Raw genomic sequence first — 18,732 nt, forward strand, 5'->3', positions numbered from 1 at the left:
CTCCTCACCTCCTCCTCTCCTCCTGCAGGCCCCCAGCCTCACAGTGAGGACCCTCTCCTCCTCTCCTCCTCCTCTCCTCACCTCCTCCTCTCCTCCTCCAGGCCCCCAGGCCCCCAGCCTCACAGTGAGGACCCTCTCCTCCTCCCCCTCACCTCCTCCTCTCCTCCTGCAGGCCCCCAGGCCCCCAGCCTCACAGTGAGGACCCTCTCCTCCTCCCCCTCACCTCCTCCTCCCCCTCCTCTCCTCCTCCCCCTCACCTCCTCCTCTCCTCCTGCAGGCCCCCAGCCTCACAGTGAGGACCCTCTCCTCCTCTCCTCCCCCCCTCACCTCCTCCTCTCCTCCTCCAGGCCCCCAGCCTCACAGTGAGGACCCTCTCCTCCTCCCCCTCACCTCCTCCTCTCCTCCTGCAGGCCCCCAGGCCCCCAGCCTCACAGTGAGGACCCTCTCCTCCTCTCCTCCCCCCCTCACCTCCTCCTCTCCTCCTGCAGGCCCCCAGGCCCCCAGCCTCACAGTGAGGACCCTCTCCTCCTCCCCCTCACCTCCTCCTCTCCTCCTGCAGGCCCCCAGGCCCCCAGCCTCACAGTGAGGACCCCCTGCTGTTCGGAGGTCAGCAGAACGGCGGTTCCGGTCCATCGGATCGTGGCAGTGAGCAGTTCGCCCAGCGGCTGCAGTACCCCGGCCGTCCTGTAGGTGGCCGCCGCGCTGCACCCCGTTACTCTGAACACTCGTTACTCCCACAGTTACTCAGAGTAACTCACACTACTTGTGCCGGTCGTTTTCTTTCACACGTTCTGCAGATAATCACCAGAGTAACTGTAACTAAGGTACTGGTCACTGTTACTGGTCACTTCTTTCAAGGGTGGCTGAGTTACTTAAGTAATCTGAGTAAAGTTTTGAGTAACTAAACATTTACTGCAGGAGTTACTTCGTCTTGATTCGACAGGTTCAAATGTTCTTCAGTGTTTCTGGTGATTTTACTCAGTTTGTTGATAAACTCGATTACAGTGACAGGACAGGGATACTTTACTGTACGGAGTAACTAAAGTAGTGTGGATACTCTCCTTCCAGAGTGACGACCAGGCTGCAGGTCTGGTGTCTGGACCCGGACTGGGTCTGGGCTCAGAAGCGTCTGAAGAAGTGGAAATCCCACCGTCCCTGAACGCCTCGCCGTGCCGGGCTGTGATTGGCTGTGATTGGCTGGTCGCTGTGACCCCTGACCTCTCCTCCAGGCTCGTTCCGACCAGCAGCAACGTCACGTGTTGAAATGTTGAATAAAGTTTTTTATGTGTCCAGAACTTTCTTCTTTGTTTTTTTTACTCTGATTGAAGAACAAGGAAGTAAAACAGTCGGCAGATTTTGAATTCCAATTTCTAACTCTGAATTAAAAAAAAAAAATTCAGCTGCAAAAAAATTCAGCAGCAAAAAAAAAATTCAGCTGCAACTGAATTTTTAGACACGTTCAATTTTTACACACTGAATATTTTTAGGTGTTGAAAAAGAAATCCGAAGCAAAAAAGAGACGTACTTGAAATTCGACAGCTTTTAAAATTCAAAGTCTGATTTCAATGGTAAAAAAATTCAGAGTTAGAAATTCTAATTCTGAATCTGACGACAGTTTAACTTCAATTAAAGAAGCTTTTTCAGTTTGACTCTTCATGTTTGACACGTGAAGAAGTGAAGAAGTGAGAGTCTGGATGAGATCCAGGTGAGGAGGAGGAGAAGTGACGTCAGGTGGTCATGTGATCAACACATCCTGGTCACATGACCTTCCTGCTCATATCAACAACAGGAACTCTGATCTTGTCCTCCAGCAGGACCTGGTCTTTAATGTGAGACGATCCTTCCTGCTGGTCGCCACAATAAAGTGAGGCAGGCAGTCCCCTGCCTCACCTCCAGGGGGCGGAGCTGGTCTTCACCTCCATTGAGACGGAGTTGTGGGTTTTATTTTAAATAAGATAGGAGGAAGTTAAAAAAATAATCAAGTCTGTGAAAACTAAACTTTTGACCTGAAATTATTTCTTTCGTATCATTTTGACAGACAAACTTGATTAAAACTGATTAAAACTGATTAAAACTGATTAAAACTGATTAAAACTGATTAAAGCTCCACAATTTAAAGTTTGAGAAAGTTTTACTAAAGCTCAAAATTAAGTCTTGACTTTAATGAGTTTCCAGTAAATATGAAATGTTGGACACAAGGAGGCGCTGTGAGAGACACTGTCTCTGGAGGACAGACAAATAAGAAACATTATTATTATAATTATTATTATTATTGTTATTATTACTATTACTATTAGTAGTATTAGTATTATTATTATTATTATTGTTATTAATATTAATATTATTGTTAATATAGAATAAAAACAATAATTATTATTATTGTTATTATTGTTGTTATTATTATTATTATTATTAGTAGTAGTAGTAGTATTAGTGTTATTATTATTATTATTATTATTACTATTATTATTATTATTATTATTATTATTAGTAGTAGTAGTAGTATTAGTGTTATTATTATTATTGTGATTATTATTATTATTGTTGTTGTTATTATTATTATTATTATTACTATTATTATTATTATTATTATTAGTGGTAGTAGTAGTATTATTATTATTATTAGTAGTAGTAGTGTTATTATTATTATTGTGATAATTATTATTATTATTATTATTGTTGTTATTATTACTATTATTATTGTAGAACAAATTTGCTCTATAATTGAGTCCATTGAATTTTACTTTGTTAATAAAGAGTCTCACTGTGTTCTGCTCTTGTTAGATGACCCCCCCCCCCCCCCCCCCCCCCCCCCCCCCCATTGCCCCTCCTCCTCCCGTTGCCCCCTCCCCTCCCCCTCCCCTCCCCGGGCAGCAGCTCTCTCCTCCCGGACTCAGTCGGACCGCCAGCCCGGCTCTTCAGCTCTGACGGAGCCTCCATCGGCTGTCCGGGACGACGGGAGCGGAGCGGCGGGGGGAAGCCGGGGGAAGCGGCGGGGTGTCGGGCGGACGGACCGGGAGACTCTCGGCTCGCTGGAAGTTTCGGAGCGGAGCCGCCGAGGGGAAGCCGGGGGAGGCTGCAGTCCGCCGGGCAGACGGACCGGGAAGAATCTCGCTTAGCTGGAAGTTTCGGAGCGGAGCGGGGCGGAGCCACCGAGCGACGCCGGGGGAGGCTGCAGTCCGCCGGGCAGCGGCGGCAGGAGACTCTCGGTCCGCTGGAAGTTTCGTGCGGAGCCGGACGGGAAGCTAACGCTAGCTGCTAGGCTAACCAGTTCAGCTCTCGGGTGCTTTCCGGCGATTTTAAACTCTTTTTTTACGACTTTCCTTGACACCATGCGGACGTTTCGAGGAGCTCCGGTCATGTTTTACACTTTTATCCGGAACGCGGATGTTTTTTAACGGGATAAGTTGGTGTGAGAAACTAGCCCGTTAGCAGGCTAGCACCCCCCCAGCGTCCAACTGCAACCCGACTTCGAGCCAAAGAGTTAGCCGCGGCGGCTAGCGGCGCTAGCGACACTTTCCACGTCACCGAGCGGCGTCGCTGCTCGTCCGCCGGCCGAGAGACGCAACTTTCGTCGACTTTGGCGTCGTTTCAGGAGCCGCGTGACGCGCGAACGCGAGACGTTTTACTTTTAAACCCAGGTATGCGATCGTCGAACCAGCAGCCGACTTCACGTAGCGTGCTAACGCGGAGCTAGCCGCGGACTTTCTGAGGCCTTTCTGGAGGAAAACGCGTCAAAAGTCCCGGAGCCGGAATCCGTCCCGGCTTCACCCGCGTCCCGGTGACCGTGGAGGACCGCGGAGCTCCGGACGGGCCGTGGGGAGACTGTTGAGGGGGGAGGGGGGGAACTGTGGATCTACACACGTTTGGATTAACTTGTGATTGTAAAGGTGAGTTATGGACACACACACACACACACACACACACACACACACACACACACACACACACACACACACACACACACACACACACACACACACACACACTGACAGGTGGAACATGTGGCAGAACATCTGGACTCCTCAGGTGTTCCTTCCCTCCAGGATCACCGTCAACGTCTCCAGCAGCAGGTTGATCAGGATTGTTAATATTCCATTATTATTATTAATATTCCATTATTGTCAATATTCCATTATTATTAATATTCCAGTAAAGAAACATTCCAGCGTCAATAATAGTTTTTATTCACCTATTAGAACTTCAAGCGGTTTTTCTGTGTAATCTAGATTAATTAATCCTAGTTTAAATTAAATCCTGGAAAAACGGAAACTTTCCTTGAGATACAAATGTGTGTGTGTGTCTGTCTGTCTGTCTGTCTGTCTGTGTGTGTGTCTTTCTGTCTGTGTGTGTGTGTGTGTGTGTGTGTGTGTGTGTGTGTGTGTGTGTGTGTGTATGTGTCTTTCTTTCTGTGTGTGTCTGTGTGTCTGTGTGTGTCTGTGTTTATGTGTGTGTATGTGTCTGTGCGTTTGTGTGTCTGTCTGTCTGTGTGTGTCTGTCTGTCTGTGAGTGTGTGTCTGTCTGTGTGTTAATGTGTGTGTGTTACTGTGTGTGTGTGTGTGTGTGTATGTGTCTGTGCGTTTGTGTGTCTGTGTATGTGTGTCTGTCTGTCTGTCTGTGTGTGTCTGTCTGTGTGTGTCTGTCTGTCTGTGAGTGTGTGTCTGTCTGTGTGTTTGTGTGTGTGTGTGTGTGTGTGTGTGTGTGTGTGTGTGTGTGTGTGTGTGTGTGTGTGTGTGTTAATGTGAGTGTGTGTGTGTGTTAATGTGAGTGTGTGTGTGTGTGTGTGTGTGTGTGTCTTTCTGTCTGTGTGTGTGTGTGTGTCTTTCTGTATGTCTGTGTGTGTGTGTGTGTGTGTGTCTTTCTGTCTGTGTGTGTGTGTGTGTCTTTCTGTCTGTGTGTGTGTGTGTGTGTGTGTGTGTGTGTGTGTGTGTGTGTGTGTGTGTGTGTGTGTGTGTGTGTGTGTCTTTCTGTCTGTGTGTGTGTGTGTGTCTTTCTGTATGTCTGTGTGTGTGTGTGTGTGTGTGTCTTTCTGTCTGTGTGTGTGTGTGTGTGTGTGTGTGTGTGTGTGTGTGTGTGTGTGTGTCTTTCTGTATGTCTGTGTGTGTGTGTGTGTGTGTGTGTGTGTGTGTTTATGTGTCTTTCTGTCTGTGTGTGTGTGTGTGTGTGTGTGTGTGTGTGTGTGTGTGTGTGTGTGTGTGTGTGTGTGTGTGTGTGTCTTTCTGTATGTCTGTGTGTCTGTGTGTCTGTGTGTTTATGTGTGTCTGTGCGTTTGTGTGTCTGTCTGTCTGTGAGTGTGTGTCTGGTTGTGTGTTAATGTGTGTGTGTGTGTGTGTGTGTGTGTGTGTTAATGTGAGTGTGTTCCAGGCTGCAGGTTCATCAATCAGTTCCTCCTCTTCTCTTCTCTTCTTCCACTAATTAGATGAAACGTGATTCAGTTGAATTAAAGTCCAATAATAACGATCAACAGACGATAAGACGATCGTTATAAAGCCGTTTGTTCCCTTTTTAACAGGAATGGAATTTTATGTAAATGATTAGTTTTAATTAAAACTTCCAAATGAAATAAATTGATTTGTTTTACCAGTTATTGTTTTCATAGTGTAAATAACAATACAGTTCATAAACCTTTCAATTACACAACGTTCACAACCAGAGCCGGAATGTTTTCTACACAAACGCTGGACGGGGAACCAGAACCTGGAACCAGGTGTTCTGGTACCTGGTGGGAAAGTTTCCCTCCCTGAATATTGGTACCGTACCGTTCTACTAGTGGGAAAGGTTCCGCCCCTGAATATTGGTACCGTACCGTTCCAGTGGGAAAGGTTCCGCCCCTGAATATTGGTACCGTACCGTTCCAGTGGGAAAGGTTCCATATCGGTACCGTACCGTTCTAGTGGGAAAGGTTCCATATCGGTACCGTACCGTTCTAGTGGGAAAGGTTCCATATCGGTACCGTACCGTTCTAGTAGGAAAGGTTCCATATCGGTACCGTACCGTTCTAGTAGGAAAGGTTCCATATCGGTACCGTAACGTTCTAGTGGGAAAGGTTCCATATCGGTACCGTACCGTTCTAGTGGGAAAGGTTCCATATCGGTACCGTACCGTTCTAGTGGGAAAGGTTCCATATCGGTACCGTACCGTTCTAGTGGGAAAGGTTCCATATGGGTACCGTAACGTTCTAGTAGGAAAGGTTCCATATCGGTACCGTACCGTTCTAGTAGGAAAGGTTCCATATCGGTACCGTACCGTTTTAGTGGGAAAGGTTCCATATCGGTACCGTACCGTTTTAGTGGGAAAGGTTCCATATCGGTACCGTACCGTTCTAGTCGGAAAGGTTCCATATCGGTACCGTACCGTTCTAGTGGGAAAGGTTCCATATCGGTACCGTACCGTTCTAGTGGGAAAGGTTCCATATCGGTACCGTACCGTTCTAGTAGGAAAGGTTCCATATGGGTACCGTAACGTTCTAGTAGGAAAGGTTCCATATCGGTACCGTACCGTTCTAGTAGGAAAGGTTCCATATCGGTACCGTACCGTTTTAGTGGGAAAGGTTCCATGTCGGTACCGTACCGTTCTAGTGGGAAAGGTATCATCCTGGTTCCTCTGGTAGAACCAACTGGTCATGCTGGTCTTCTTGCAGATGATGTGCGAGGTGATGCCCACCATCAGCGAGGCCGAGGGTCCCGGCGGGGGAGGGGGGGGGCGGGGGGCGGGGCTCGGGCTCCCCCCTGCAGTCGGACTCTGAGGGCCACTTCGAGTCCCTGATGGTGTCCATGCTGGAGGAGCGGGACCGGCTCCTGGAGACCCTCAGGGAGACCCAGGAGAACCTGGGCCTGACCCAGGGCAAGCTGCACGAAGTGAGCCACGAGAGGGACTCCCTGCAGAGGCAGCTCAACACCGCCTTGCCCCAGGTCAGTGGGCCGGACCGGACCGGACTGGACCGGACCACTACAGACCATACTGGACTGGACCGGACTGGACCGGACCGGACTGGACCACTACAGACTGGACTGGACCGGACTGGACTGGACCACTACAGACCATACTGGACTGGACTGGACCGGACTAGACTGGACCGGACCGGACTGGACAGGATTATGGGAGGATAGGAAGGATGGAGGGATGATAGAAAGGATGGAGGGATGATGGGAGGATAGGAAGGATGGAGGGAGGATAGGAAGGATGGAGGGATGATAGAAAGGATGGAGGGATGATGGGAGGATAGGAAGGATGGAGGGAGGATAGAAAGGATGGAGGGATGATAGAAAGGATGGAGGGATGATGGGAGGATAGGAAGGATGGAGGGAGATAGGAAGGATGGAGGGATGATGGGAGGATAGGAAGGATGGAGGGAGATAGGAAGGATGGAGGGATGATGGGAGGATAGGAAGGATGGAGGGAGGATAGGAAGGATGGAGGGATGATAGAAAGGATGGAGGGATGATGGGAGGATAGGAAGGATGGAGGGAGGATAGAAAGGATGGAGGGATGATAGAAAGGATGGAGGGATGATGGGAGGATAGGAAGGATGGAGGGAGATAGGAAGGATGGAGGGATGATGGGAGGATAGGAAGGATGGAGGGAGATAGGAAGGATGGAGGGATGATGGGAGGATAGGAAGGATGGAGGGAGATAGGAAGGATGGAGGGATGATGGGAGGATAGGAAGGATGGAGGGAGATAGGAAGGATGGAGGGAGGATAGGAAGGATGGAGGGATGATAGAAAGGATGGAGGGATGATGGGAGGATAGGAAGGATGGAGGGAGGATAGGAAGGATGGAGGGAGATAGGAAGGATGGAGGGAGGATAGAAAGGATGGAGGGATGATGGGAGGATAGGAAGGATGGAGGGATGATAGAAAGGATGGAGGGATGATGGAGGGAGATAGGAAGGATGGAGGGAGGATAGAAAGGATGGAGGGATGATGGGAGGATAGGAAGGATGGAGGGATGATAGAAAGGATGGAGGGATGATGGGAGGATAGGAAGGATGGAGGGAGGATAGAAAGGATGGAGGGATGATGGGAGGATAGGAAGGATGGAGGGATGATAGAAAGGATGGAGGGATGATGGAGGGAGATAGGAAGGATGATGGGAGGATAGGAAGGATGGAGGGATGATGGGAGGATAGGAAAGATGGAGGGATGATAGAAAGGATGGAGGGATGATGGGAGGATAGGAAGGATGGAGGGATGATGGGAGGATAGAAAGGATGGAGGGATGATGGGAGGATAGGAAGGATGGAAGGATGATGGGAGGATAGAAAGGGTGGAGGGATGACGGGAGGATAGGAAGGATGGAGGGATGACGGAGATGTTAATTGAACAGAGAAAAAACATGTTATGTGTGTGTGATGGTGTGTGTGTGTGTGTGTGTGTGTGTGTGTGATGGTGATGGTGTGTGTGTGTGTGTGTGATGGTGATGGTGTGTGTGTGTGATGGTGTGTGTGTGATGGTGATGGTGTGTGTGTGATGGTGTGTGTGTGTGTGTGATGGTGTGTGTGTGTGTGTGATGGTGATGGTGTGTGTGTGTGTGTGATGGTGATGGTGTGTGTGTGTGATGGTGTGTGTGTGATGGTGATGGTGTGTGATGGTGTGTGTGTGTGTGTGTGTGTGATGGTGTGTGTGTGTGTGATGGTGTGTGTGTGTGTGTGTGTGATGGTGTGTGATGGTGTGTGTGTGTGTGTGTGTGATGGTGTGTGATGGTGTGTGTGTGTGCAGGAGTTTGCTGCTCTCACCAAGGACGTGAACGTGGTCAGAGAACAGCTGCTGGAGAAGGAGGAGGAGATTTCTGAGCTGAAGGCCGAGAGGAACAACACCCGGGTCAGTACTCTAGTTACTTCATAGGTACTTCATAGTTACTTCATAGGTACTTTATAGTTACTTTATAGGTACTTTATAGGTACTTTATAGGTACTTTATAGTTACTTTATAGGTACTTTATAGTTACTTTATAGGTACTTTATAGGTACTTTATAGGTACTTTATAGTTACTTTATAGTTACTTTATAGTTGCTTCATAGTTACTTTAGTTACTTTATAGTTACTTCATAGTTACTTTATAGTTACTTTATAGTTACTTCATAGTTACTTTATAGGTACTTCATAGTTGCTTTATAGGTACTTTAAAGTTACTTCATAGTTACTTTAGTTACTTTATAGTTACTTCATAGTTACTTTATAGGTACTTCATAGTTACTTCATAGTTACTTCATAGTTACTTTATAGTTACTTTATAGGTACTTCATAGGTACTTTATAGTTACTTTATAGTTACTTTATAGGTACGTCATAGTTACTTCATAGTTACTTCATAGTTACTTTATAGTTACTTCATAGTAACCCCCCCCCCCCCCCCCCCGTCCCCCCCAGCTGCTGCTGGAGCACCTGGAGTGCCTGGTGTCCCGCCATGAGCGCAGCCTGAGGATGACGGTGGTGAAGAGACAGGCCCAGTCCCCTGCTGGCGTCTCCAGTGAGGTGGAGGTCCTCAAGGCCCTCAAGTCCCTGTTTGAGCACCACAAGGCCCTGGACGAGAAGGTGGGTGTCCCTGGTCCCTCGTCTGGGGACCGTCTGTCTGTGGACCGTCTGTCTGTAGACTGTGTGTCCGGAGACCGTCTGTCTGGAGACCGTCTGTCTAGAGACCGTCTATCTGGAGACCGTCTGTCTGTAGACTGTCTGTCTGGAGACCGTCTGTCTAGAGACCGTCTATCTGGAGACCGTCTGTCTGTAGACTGTCTGTCTGGAGACCGTGTGTCCGGAGACCGTGTGTCCGGAGACCGTCTGTCTGGAGACCGTCTGTCTAGAGACCGTCTATCTGGAGACCGTCTGTCTGTAGACTGTCTGTCTAGAGACTGTCTGAGGACGGTCTGTCTGTGGAGTGTCTGTCTGTGGACTGTCTATAGACCGTCTGTAGACCGTCTGTGGACCGTCTGTTGACTGTCTGTAGACTGTCTGTGGACCGTCTGTGGACTGTCTGTAGACTGTCGACCATCTGTGGGCTGTCTGTAGGCCGTCTGTAGGCCGTCTGTGGACCGTCTGTAGACCGTCTGTCGACTGTCTGGACCGTCTGTAGGCTGTCTGTGGACAGTCTGTAGACCGACTGTCTGTGGACTGTCTGTAGACCGTCTGGGGACTGTCTGTCTGTGGACTGTCTGTAGACAGACTGTAGTGGAAGGTGAGCTTCCTGTGACGTTGTGCAGGTGAGAGAACGTCTCCGAGTGGCTCTGGAACGATGCAGCGTCCTGGAGGAGCAGCTGACCCTGTCCCACAAGGAGGTGTGTCTCTCTGTGTCTCTGTGTGTCCCTGTCCCTGTGTGTGTGTCCCTGTGTGTGTGTCCCTGTGTGTGTGTCTCTGTGTGTCCCTGTGTGCGTGTCCCTGTGTGTGTGTCTCTGTGTGTGTGTCTCTGTGTGTCCCTGTGTGTCCCTGTCCCTGTGTGTCTCTGTGTGTGTGTCTCTGTCTCTCTGTCTCTGTGTCCCTGTGTCCATCCCACTCACCCCCCTGTCCTCCAGCTGGGGTTCCTCAGGGACCAGAACGGGCAGAAGAGAAGTCCTGCTGATGGAACCAGTGACCTGAACCTTTCTACTGAGAACCTCAACGGCAAGGTGAGGACGACTCCTGGGGGACGACTCCTGGGGGACGACTCCTGGGGGACGACTCCTGGAGGACGACTCCTGGGGGAGAGAACGACTCCGGGGGGGAACGACTCGTCCTGATCTGGTCTGGTTCTGCAGCGCTGCTCAGACGGGTCCCTGAACCCGGAGGACGACGTCCCTGTCCCGGGGAGGACGGGGAGGACGGGGGCGGAGCTGCAGGAGGTGGTGGAGCGGCAGGGCGCGGACCTGGGACAGATGAAGGAGCGTATGGTCGCCATGGCGACGCGCGTGGGCGAGCTGGAGGACGAGTTGGACACGGCGCGCAAAGACCTCATCAAGTCTGAGGACGTCAACACCCGGCAGCAGAGGGACCTGAGAGAGGTAACCATGGCAACCACCCCCACACCACCACGTCCCGCAGTGTATTGACCGTGTCCCCCCCGTCCCCGTCCCCGTCCCCAGTCCCTGGCCCAGAAGGAGGACATGGAGGAGAGGATCACCACCCTGGAGAAACGCTACCTGGCCGCCCAGCGGGAGGCCACGTCCGTCCACGACCTGAACGACAAGCTGGAGAACCAGGTGGCCAACAAGGAGGCCCTGTTCAGACAGGTACACCTGGTACCGACACCTGGTACTGTACTCACACCTGGTACTGTACCGACACCTGGTACTGTACCGACACCTGGTACCGTACAGACACCTGGTACTGTACTCACACCTGGTACTGTACCGACACCTGGTACTGTACCGACACCTGGTACCGTACAGACACCTGGTACTGTACCGACACCTGGTACTGTACCGACACCTGGTACCGCACCGACACCTGGTACCGCACCGACACCTGGTACCGCACCGACACCTGGTACCGTACTCACACCTGGTACCGTACTCACACCTGGTACCGTACTCACACCTGGTACTGTACCGACACCTGGTACCGTACAGACACCTGGTACCGTACTCACACCTGGTACCGTACCGACACCTGGTACCGCACCGACACCTGGTACCGTACCGACACCTGGTACCGTACTCACACCTGGTACCGTACCGACACCTGGTACCGTACCGACACCTGGTACCGTACTGACACCTGTGTGTGTGTGTGTGTGTGTGTGTGTGTGTGTGTGTGTGTGTGTGTGTGTGTGTGTGTGTGTGTGTGCAGGTGGAGGACAGGAACAGGCTCCTCCAGGACAAGTTGGACGTAGCAGAACAGAAGCTGCAGCAAACGATGAGGAAGGCGGAGACTCTTCCTGAGGTGGAGGCGGAGCTAGCTGAGAGGGTGGCTGCTCTCACCAAGGTCTCTCTACCTCGCTCTCTCTCGCTCTCTCTCTCTCTCTCACCAAGGTCTCTCTACCTCTCTCTCTCGCTCTCTCTCTCTCTCACCAAGGTCTCTCTACCTCGCTCTCTCTCGCTCTCTCTCTCTCTCTCACCAAGGTCTCTCTACCTCTCTCTCTCGCTCTCTCTCTCTCTCTCACCAAGGTCTCTCTACCTCGCTCGCTCTCTCTCTCTCTCTCTCTCTCTCTCTCTCTCTCTCTCTCTCTCTCCTCTCTCTCTCTCTCTCTCTCACCAAGGTCTCTCTACCTCTCTCTCTCTCTCTCACCAAGGTCTCTCTACCTCGCTCTCTCTCTCTCTCTCTCTCACCAAGGTCTCTCTACCTCTCTCTCTCTCTCTCTCTCTCTCTCTCTCTCTCTCACTCACCAAGGTCTCTTTACCTCGCTCTCTCTCTCTCTCTCTCTCTCTCTCACCAAGGTCTCTCTACCTCTCTCTCTCTCTCTCTCTCTCTCTCACTCACCAAGGTCTCTCTACCTCTATCTCTCTCTGTCTCTCTTGCTCTCTCTGTCTCTCTCTCTATGTCTCTGTCTCTGTCTCTCTCTGTCTCTCTCTCTGTCTCTCTCTCTCTCACACACTTGTCTCTGGAGTTTAGTTACTCAGTTACTTTAGTTACTCTATTGCAGTGATCAGTAACTGTCCAGGTTTGTCCTCCAGGCGGAGGAGCGTCATGGAAACGTGGAGGAAAGTCTGAAGCAGCTGGAGGCTCAACTGGAGGAGAAGAACCAGGAGCTGCTGAGGGTCTGTGTCCGTCTGTCCCTCTGTCTGTCCCTCTGTCTGTCTCCGTCTGTCCCTCTGTCTCTGTCCCTCTGTTGTCTCTGTCTGTCCCTGTGTTGACAGGTGTGTGTGTTTCAGGCCCGTCAGAGGGAGAAGATGAACGAGGAGCACAACAGACGTCTCTCAGAGACGGTGGACAAACTGCTGTCCGAGTCCAACGAGAGACTTCAGCTGCACCTCAAGGAGAGGATGTCTGCTCTGGAAGACAAGGTGTCCTCTCTCTGTCCTCTCACTGTCCTCTCTATGTCCTCTCACTGTCTTCTCTCTGTCCTCTCACTGTCTTCTCTCTGTCCCCTCACTGTCTTATCTCTGTCCTCTCACTGTCTTCTCTCTGTCCTCTCACTGTCCCCTCTCTGTCCCCTCTCTGTCTTCTCTCTGTCCCCTCTCTGTCTTCTCTCTGTCTCCTCACTGTCTTATCTCTGTCCTCTCACTGTCTTCTCTCTGTCCTCTCACTGTCCTCTCTCTGTCTTCTCTCTGTCTCCTCACTGTCCTCTCACTGTCCCCTATCTGTCCCCTCTGTCCTCTCTCTGTCTCCTCACTGTCTTACCTCTGTCCTCTCACTGTCTTCTCTCTGTCCCCTCTCTGTCCCCTCTCTGTCTTCTCTCTGTCTCCTCACTGTCCTCTCTCTGTCTTCTCTCTGTCTCCTCACTGTCCTCTCACTGTCCCCTCTCTGTCCCCTCTGTCTTCTCTCTGTCTCCTCACTGTCTTATCTCTGTCCTCTCACTGTCTTCTCTCTGTCCTCTCACTGTCCCCTCTCTGTCCCCTCTCTGTCTTCTCTCTGTCTCCTCACTGTCCTCTCTCTGTCCTCTCACTGTCTTCTCTCTGTCCTCTCACTGTCCCCTCTCTGTCCCCTCTCTGTCTTCTCTCTGTCCCCTCTCTGTCCCCTCTCTGTCTTCTCTCTGTCTCCTCACTGTCCTCTCTCTGTCTCCTCTCTGTCCCCTCTCTGTCCTCTCTCTGTCCCCTCTCTGTCCTCTCACTGTCCTCTCTCTGTCTCCTCACTGTCCTCTCTCTGTCCTCTCTCTGTCTTCTCTCTGTCCTCTCTCTCTGTCCTCTCACTGTCCTCTCTCGCTCTCCTCACTGTCCTCTCTCTCTGTCCTCTCTCTCTGTCCTCTCTCTGTCTCCTCACTGTCCTCTCTCTGTCTCCTCTCTGTCCCCTCTCTGTCCTCTCACTGTCCTCTCTCTGTCCCCTCTCTGTCCTCTCACTGTCCTCTCTCTGTCCTCTCACTGTCCTCTCTCTGTCCCCTCTCTGTCCCCTCTCTGTCCTCTCACTGTCCTCTCTCTGTCTCCTCACTGTCCTCTCTCTGTCCTCTCTCTGTCTTCTCTCTGTCCCCTCTCTGTCTTCTCTCTGTCCCCTCTCTGTCCCCTCTCTGTCTTCTCTCTGTCTCCTCACTGTCCTCTCTCTGTCTCCTCTCTGTCCCCTCTCTGTCCTCTCTCTGTCCCCTCTCTGTCCTCTCACTGTCCTCTCTCTGTCTCCTCACTGTCCTCTCTCTGTCCTCTCTCTGTCCTCTCACTGTCCTCTCTCGCTCTCCTCACTGTCCTCTCTCTCTGTCCTCTCTCTCTGTCCTCTCTCTGTCTCCTCACTGTCCTCTCTCTGTCTCCTCTCTGTCCCCTCTCTGTCCTCTCACTGTCCTCTCTCTGTCCCCTCTCTGTCCCCTCTCTGTCCTCTCACTGTCCTCTCTCTGTCCCCTCTCTGTCCCCTCTCTGTCCTCTCACTGTCCTCTCTCTGTCTCCTCACTGTCCTCTCTCTGTCCTCTCTCTGTCTTCTCTCTGTCCTCTCTCTCTGTCCTCTCACTGTCCTCTCTCGCTCTCCTCACTGTCCTCTCTCTGTCCTCTCTCTCTGTCCTCTCTCTGTCTCCTCTCTGTCCTCTCTCTCCTCTCTGTCCTCTCTCGGAGAGTAATCACATTACTCCTGTCTGTCCACAGAACTCCCTGATCAGAGAGCTGGACCACACTAAGAAGCTGATCCAGGAGTCTCACCATGAGAAGGTACACACACACACACACACACACACACACACACACACACACACACACACACACACACACACACACACACACACACACACACACACACACACACACACACACACACTCACTGTGTTCCTCCTACAGGAGCAGTTGTTGATCCAGATCGAGACTCTGCGGGCGGAAAACGACCAGAGGAGCTCCTTACTGCACGGGTCAGTTTCTCCTCCTCCTCCTCCTCCTCCTCCTCTCACCTCCTCCTCCTCCTCTGACCTCCTCCTCTCACCTCCACCCTCCTCCTCCTCCTCCTCCTCTGACCTCCTCCTCTCACCTCCACCCTCCTCTCACCTCCACCCTCCTCCTCTGACCTCCTCCTCTCACCTCCACCCTCCTCCTCCTCTCACCTCCACCCTCCACCCTCCTCCTCCTCCTCCCTCCTCCTCCTCTCACCTCCTCCTCCTCCTCCTCTCCCCAGACGTTCCCAGCTGGCTGCTCCTCCAGACTTCCGGTTCCCGGTGTCGGCGTCCTCCCTGGTAGAACCGTCGGAGCAGTACGGCGGCCCCCTGGTGCTGCGGCGCCCCCAGAAGGGTCGAGTGGTGGCGCTGAGGGACGAGCCGTCAAAGGTCAGAGGTCACCGCTGTACTGGACACCTGCTGCTTCCACATGTTTTCCTTGATGTTTGAGAGTAAATCTAAAGATTCCCGTCCGTCGTGTCCTCCTGTGATGTCCCGCTGTCCCCGTCCGTCCACTTCCTGATTCTGTCTTCTTCTCTGCTTCTCTCTGCTTCCTCTGGACTTCAGAGACATGTAAGTGCTGGAGGATCCATATTTCATACTTGAGCTCAGAGGCCACGAGGCCACGCCCCCTCGCCGCAGCACAGAGGCCACGCCCCCTGCACCTCGCCACAGTACAGAGGCCACGCCCCCTCGCCACAGTATAGGCCCCGCGGCGCAGGGGCCACACCCCCTCACCGCAGCACAGAGGCCACGCCCCCTGCACCTCGCCCCCTCGCCGCAGTACAGAGGCCACGCCCCTCGCCACAGTAGAGAGGCCACGCCCCCTGTACCTCGCCCCTCGTCGCAGTACAGAGGCCACGCCCCCTCCCCGCAGTACAGAGGCCACGCCCCCTCCCCGCAGTACAGAGGCCACGCCCCCTCCCCCTCCTGGAGTCTTGTCTCCTGAGTACTGAGTCCCCATCTTGTCTCCTGAGTACTGAGTCCCCTGGTGTCCCTGCAGGTCCAGACCCTGAACGAGCAGGAGTGGGAGCGCATGCAGCAGGCTAACGTCCTCGCTAACGTGGCCCAGGCCTTCGAGAGCGACATGGACGCGTCGGACCTGGAGGACGACCGGGAGACCATGTTCAGCTCGGTGGACCTGCTGTCCCCGGGAGGACAGGCCGACGCCCAGACGCTGGCCCTGATGCTGCAGGAGCAGCTGGACGCCATCAACAATGAGATCAGGTAAAACCGGGACCAGGGACCGGGACGAGGTCCGGTGGGGGCTGGACCCCCGGACAAGGGTGTTGAATTATTCTGGATTATAATCTGGGATTGAGGTTGAAGCCGGTTTAGAGTGGAGACGTGCTCTGGACCGAACCGAAGGTTGAACGTCGGGGTGCCGTCCCTCCTGTGGGACCGCTTTGGGGTTCAGTGTCTTGTGCCTCGGGTGGGACAGGAACCCGCAACCCTCCTGGTCGGGAGACCGTCCCCCTGCCGAGACCGTCCTGACTGAGACTGTGTCCCGCAGGATGATCCAGGAGGAGAAGGAGAGCACGGCGGTCCGGGCCGAGGAGATCGAGTGCCGGGTGGGCAGCGGGGAGGGTCTGGGCGGTCTGGGGGGGCGCTTCCGCTCCATGAGCTCCATCCCCCCCTCGCTGTGCGCCGGCTCCTCGCTGGGGGGCTCCCCGCCCGGGTCGGGTCACTCCACCCCGAGACGGATTCCCCGGAGCCCGAACCGGGAGCTGGACCGGATGGGGGTCATGACCCTGGTAATGCTGCTGCCGCTCTGAGTGTCTCCGTGTCTCTGTCTGTCTCCACTAACTGCCCCCCCCCCCCGCCTGCAGTACTGCCCCGACCCCTACATCATCCAGCAGACGGTCACTTACCTGCCCCACCCTGCAGCTGGCTTCAGTCCCCCTGCCCCCCTTAGCTTTGCTCCGTACCTCCAGGTACCGCCTCACCTCCTCCTGCTCCTCCTCCTGCTGCTGCTGCTCCTCCTCATCCTCCTCCTGCTCCTTCTGGAAGGGTGCAGCCTGCTTGTGTGTGTTTGGTCTTCCTGGTGCCCCCCACCTCCACCCCGAGGGGCTGTTAGGGCAGTTTAACGACCCCTACAGAATAATTAAGATGTTTAGGAGCCGCTGGGGAAACTGGGAGGACCGGGGTGACGGGTACTTCCATTGGGGACGAAGGAAAGACTGTGGGGGACGAAGGAAAGACTGTTGGGGACGAAGGAAAGACTGTTGGGGACGAAGGAAAGACTCGGGGACGAAGAAAAGACTGTTGGGGACGAAGGAAAGACTCGGGGACGAAGAAAAGACTGTTGGGGACGAAGGAAAGACTGTTGGGGACGAAGAAAAGACTGTTGGGGACGAAGAAAAGACTGTTGGGGACGAAGGAAAGACTGTTGGGGACGAAGAAAAGACTGTTGGGGACGAAGGAAAGACTGTTGGGGACGAAGGAAAGACTGTTGGGGACGAAGGAAAGACTCGGGGACGAAGGAAAGACTGTTGGGGACGAAGAAAAGACTGTTGGGGACGAAGGAAAGACTCGGGGACGAAGAAAAGACTGTTGGGGACGAAGGAAAGACTCGGGGACGAAGAAAAGACTGTTGGGGACGAAGGAAAGACTCGGGGACGAAGAAAAGACTGTTGGGGACGAAGGAAAGACTCGGGGACGAAGAAAAGACTGTTGGGGACGAAGGAAAGACTCGGGGACGAAGAAAAGACTGTTGGGGACGAAGAAAAGACTGTTGGGGACGAAGAAAAGACTGTTGGGGACGAAGGAAAGACTCGGGGACGAAGGAAAGACTGTTGGGGACGAAGGAAAGACTATTGGGGACGAAGGAAAGACTGTTGGGGACAAAGGAAAGACTCGGGGACGAAGAAAAGACTCGGGGACGAAGGAAAGACTCGGGGACGAAGGAAAGACTTGGGGACGAAGGAAAGACTTGGGGACGAAGGAAAGACTTGGGGACGAAGGAAAGACTCGGGGACGAAGGAAAGACTCGGGGACGAAGTAAAGACTCGGGGACGAAGGAAAGACTCGGGGACGAAGGAAAGACTCGGGGACGAAGGAAAGACTCGGGGACGAAGGAAAGACTCGGGGATGAAGGAAAGACTCGGGGACGAAGGAAAGACTCGGGGACGAAGGAAAGACTTGGGGACTAAGGAAAGCCTCTTTTGGGGACGAAGTAAGGACTTGGGGACGGAGCACTGTGGTGGGACCAAATGACTCCAGGTCTCCAGCTTTGATACGCAGGATTTGAAAGGCAGGACGTTGGTCCATGTCTCTGCTGGTGTGTCTCTGTGTGTCTCCCCTCTGGACTGACTTGTGCTGCAGTGATGGACGTCCCACTGTCTCTGCCCGTCACTAACTCGTCTCTCTTTCTCTCTCTTTGTGCTGCCTTCAGCCTAGTGACCTGCGGAAACACCGCAGGAAGGTAAACTAGTCCCCAGCTGTCTCTTTGTCCTGAGAGCTGTCTCCATGATCCCCCCCAACTCCCCCCCCCCCACACACACACACACACTTTAACTTTAACTGCAGTGAAGAGATCTCTCTTTGATCTTTAACTTTAACTGCAGTGAAGAGATCTCTCTTTGATCTTTAACTTTAACTGCAGTGAAGAGATCTCTCTTTGATCTTTAACTTTAACTGCAGTGAAGAGATCTCTCTTAGATCTTTGACGCTAACACGTTGAGTCATAGACAGAAACACTTGATGCCACGCAAGCGATCAGCGCCTGGTGACGCGTCTCCAGCGCCGCCATCTTGGATAGGTCTCCCTATGCAACATGGCTCACAGTCCACTAAACCATGTGCAGCTCGCTTGCTGGTCCAGCTAGCAACACA

The 18,732-nt window shown here is 52.6% G+C and overlaps 1 protein-coding gene across 1 annotated transcript in view; it reads left to right on the plus strand.

Annotated features, from left to right (window-relative positions):
* Nucleotides 1-6,640: 6,640 nt before the first annotated feature.
* Nucleotides 6,641-18,732, plus strand: part of LOC308148251 (liprin-alpha-1-like) — a gene marked incomplete at both ends in the record, with an annotated part of 19,648 nt that continues 7,556 nt past the window's right edge. Inside the window, 16 exon segments of the mRNA XM_080521699.1 lie at nucleotides 6,641-6,696; nucleotides 6,698-6,911; nucleotides 8,720-8,821; nucleotides 9,370-9,534; nucleotides 10,197-10,271; nucleotides 10,506-10,598; nucleotides 10,728-10,970; nucleotides 11,052-11,198; nucleotides 11,758-11,892; nucleotides 12,582-12,665; nucleotides 12,780-12,911; nucleotides 14,625-14,687; nucleotides 14,814-14,881; nucleotides 15,142-15,289; nucleotides 15,903-16,126; nucleotides 16,413-16,653. Coding sequence (XP_080377825.1) covers nucleotides 6,641-6,696; nucleotides 6,698-6,911; nucleotides 8,720-8,821; nucleotides 9,370-9,534; nucleotides 10,197-10,271; nucleotides 10,506-10,598; nucleotides 10,728-10,970; nucleotides 11,052-11,198; nucleotides 11,758-11,892; nucleotides 12,582-12,665; nucleotides 12,780-12,911; nucleotides 14,625-14,687; nucleotides 14,814-14,881; nucleotides 15,142-15,289; nucleotides 15,903-16,126; nucleotides 16,413-16,653 — 2,190 coding nt within the window.

This window comes from Blennius ocellaris (assembly GCF_963422515.1).
Source record: "Blennius ocellaris genome assembly, contig: SCAFFOLD_120, whole genome shotgun sequence".
Classification (NCBI taxonomy): Eukaryota; Metazoa; Chordata; class Actinopteri; order Blenniiformes; family Blenniidae; genus Blennius; species Blennius ocellaris.